Source organism: Brassica oleracea, chromosome C1 (assembly GCF_000695525.1).
Source record: "Brassica oleracea var. oleracea cultivar TO1000 chromosome C1, BOL, whole genome shotgun sequence".
Lineage (NCBI taxonomy): Eukaryota > Viridiplantae > Streptophyta > Magnoliopsida > Brassicales > Brassicaceae > Brassica > Brassica oleracea.
Window position 1 is genome coordinate 30,899,066 of NC_027748.1, and position 2,839 is coordinate 30,901,904.

The 2,839-nt window shown below is 46.0% G+C and overlaps 1 protein-coding gene across 1 annotated transcript; it reads left to right on the forward strand.

The window, feature by feature from the left end:
- Positions 1–693: 693 nt before the first annotated feature.
- LOC106337341 lies at positions 694–2,376 on the forward strand. Its single transcript, XM_013776444.1, has 3 exons — positions 694–1,643; positions 1,741–1,913; positions 2,006–2,376. The coding sequence occupies exons 1-3, from the start codon at positions 694–696 to the stop codon at positions 2,374–2,376; spliced, it is 1,494 nt and encodes a 497-aa protein (XP_013631898.1).
- The last annotated feature ends 463 nt before the right edge of the window (positions 2,377–2,839 follow it).

Below are 2,839 nucleotides of genomic sequence, written 5' to 3' on the forward strand. Positions count from 1 at the left end.
CCGGGGTTTATCCTCGTTTCTTGTTGATTGCTTTCGATTTACTGAATGTTAAAGTTAGATGCTTATGCTATGTTGTGTGATGATTGTTGGTGATTGATTTCGGGGCTCCTGGAGCTTCCCTCACTGAGTATTTGTCGAAATACTCAGCCCTCCTTTCTTTTTCAGGTGAGTTCGAGGAAGTGCAGGAGTGATCGTCTCGGTGTGGTGCTGATTTTCGGGTGTTTGGTTTTCTTTAAGTTATTTTATTTTAAGACTTAGTGATTTGGTTTTAAGCGTTTCCTATTCGTTTTAGTACGTTTTTGTAAAACATTTGAATTTGATCCTTGGGAATGAGATTCGCATTGGCCTATTTAAGTATTTTTATTGGTGAAGGCAATGTGAATTCATGCCGTCTCGGTTAAGCGAGATATGGGTGTGACAAGTGGTATCAGAGCTGAGGTTAGAGCCCCCGGTCTTAACCTGGGAGGCTGTAGAGAGGAAACGTTTTTTTTGTCCGGTTCCTATCGGAATAAAGTTTAAGATCTTTAAAAAATTTCGGATTTTTAAAGTTGGTTTGGATTTTAAAGAAGGATAAATGGGGATTTTAAAAGTTAGAGTCAAGAGCACCATCGAGACCACTCCTTTACTTTGAACTCATTCATTCGTCATTCATAAACAGGAAAAAGTTCTAAGTGTTAGTTTTGCGTGAACAGGATGGCACCAAGAGGAAGAAGAACCGCTAGGGGAAGAGGCACTGCAACACGTGTGGTTCGGGAAGCTAGCCCGACCAATTCTGTGGAAAGTGTGAATGGAACTAACACTGAGACTGATGGTGGAAGCTCAACAAAGCGGAGTCAGCAGAGTGACCAACCAGCAGGATATGCCGAAATGATGGCAGAGTTGCAAAGATACCGTGAGCGTTTTGGAGATCAAATGCGTGAAGAATCCGCTGATGGAACACCACACCAGGCTGATGCACGCGGGTATGTACCGGGTGTTGGAGTGTGTCACCGTCATCCGCCTCCGCCCCCACCGTTTGTGTCAGCTCGTGTTCGTGGACCCACCTACTGGGAAGTGATGAAGTACATGAGGGACATGCAAATGGATCATTTCAGTGGGAAGGCCAGTGCCACCTCTGCAGATAACTGGAGGAGGAAGCTGGAGAAGAACTTGGATGCAGCCAGGTGTCCAGCCGAGTTCCGAAGGGAATTGGCTGTTCATTACCTGAAAGACGAAGCCATGATATGGTGGGAAAGTGTCGTGGAATTAGCGCGAGGACGCTATGAGTTGACCTGGGAGGACTTTAAGGATGAGTTCACCCGAGAGTATGTTCCCCCTGAGGCTACAGACAAGATGGAGAACGAATTTGAGAATCTGCGCCAAGGGAACAAGACAGTGAAAGAGTATAAGGAAGAGTTCAATCGTTTGAGAAGGTTCGCCCGCAGACGCATGGATGAGCAAGACCTGATTCGCAAATTCATGAATGGACTAAGGGTTGATTTGAAGAACAGGTGTTCCCTTAGGAAGTATGACCGTTTTGCGGAACTTGTTGAGACAGCAGCCTTACAGAAGATTGGCTTGGAAGAAGAAAGCAAGCTTACAAGGAGCACTCAGTCAAAGGCGACCAAGCGAACTTGGGAAGTCGCCACCACAAGCCGCAAAAAGTGAAGGAGGAGTAACTTGCCATAGGTGTAATAAGAAAGGACACCACGTAAAGGATTGTAGATTCCCACCGAATGTTCGATGTTATCGTTGTAACAGAGAAGGACACACTTCGAATGCATGTCGTATGCCAGCGCAGGGAGCACCGCAGCAGGGAGCACCGCAGCAGGGAGCTGGGCGCAATGAGCAGTTACCGTCACCACCAAAAAGACAAGATGTGGCTGGACGAGCCTTCGTAGTCGGGGACCACGAAGAAGGAGAACCGATCGTTGGTATGTTTCCTATACCTACTTGTCTAGATGTTTACTTATAAGTCTTGTTTGGTCCAAGTATAGTAGACTTAGACATAGTTCAAATTGTGTAGGATCGGTTTTAGTTGGGGGAATAAATGCCCATGCCTTATTTGATACTGGCGCAACACATAGTTTTGTGTCTCCCACTTTGACAAAGTGTTGGACCTTTGAGGGCATGTTCGTTTCGAATGCCAAAGGAATAGAAACCGCAGGGACCGAGTTAATGAGGTCTACTGGAATGTATGAGGATGTCCCCATCGTCATAGAAGGCATTGAGCTTAAAGGAAATTTGGTGGAGATGGAGTTAAACCACTACGAGGTGATCTTAGGCATGGATTGGTTGACATATCACAAGGCCGTGATGGATTGCCCAAAGACGCGCGTCTACATCCCTAGGACTGAAGGGACAATATTTTTCCAAGGGATAAAGAGAAGTACATGAATCCCCATCATATCCATGATGCAAGCAGAAGAGTTATTGGAGAAAGGAAGTGAAGCTTATCTCGCCACTATCAACATCCAGGGATCAGATAAGGAAGCCGACTTAGACACCATTCCGGTTGTAGACGAGTATACCGATGTTTTTGAACCCTTGACAGGACCGCCACCAACGCGAGGTGATGCGTTTACTATAGAATTATAACCTGGTACGGCACCAGTGTCTAAGGCACCGTATCGCTTGGCACCAGCAGAAATGGCTGAGTTGAAGAAGCAGCTGGAGGATCTAATGGATAAGGGATTCATTAGACCAAGTAGCTCACCATGGGGAGCGCCTGTCCTGTTTGTCAAGAAGAAGGACGGAAGTTTTAGACTTTGCATCGATTATCGTGGATTGAACAAAGTGACGATAAATAATAAGTACCCTCTGCCAAGAATCGACGAGTTGTTGGACCAACTACAAGGAG

What these genes read in the sequence shown, in the direction of transcription:
- LOC106337341 (XM_013776444.1), top strand. Translation starts at nt 694, where the DNA reads ATGGCACCAAGAGGAAGAAGAACCGCTAGGGGAAGAGGCACTGCAACA. An exon ending in GCCACCACAAGCCGCAAAAA is followed by an intron (nt 1,644 to 1,740) that starts GTGAAGGAGGAG and finishes TCGTTGTAACAG; the next exon opens with AGAAGGACACACTTCGAATG. An exon ending in AGAAGGAGAACCGATCGTTG is followed by an intron (nt 1,914 to 2,005) that starts GTATGTTTCCTA and finishes CAAATTGTGTAG; the next exon opens with GATCGGTTTTAGTTGGGGGA.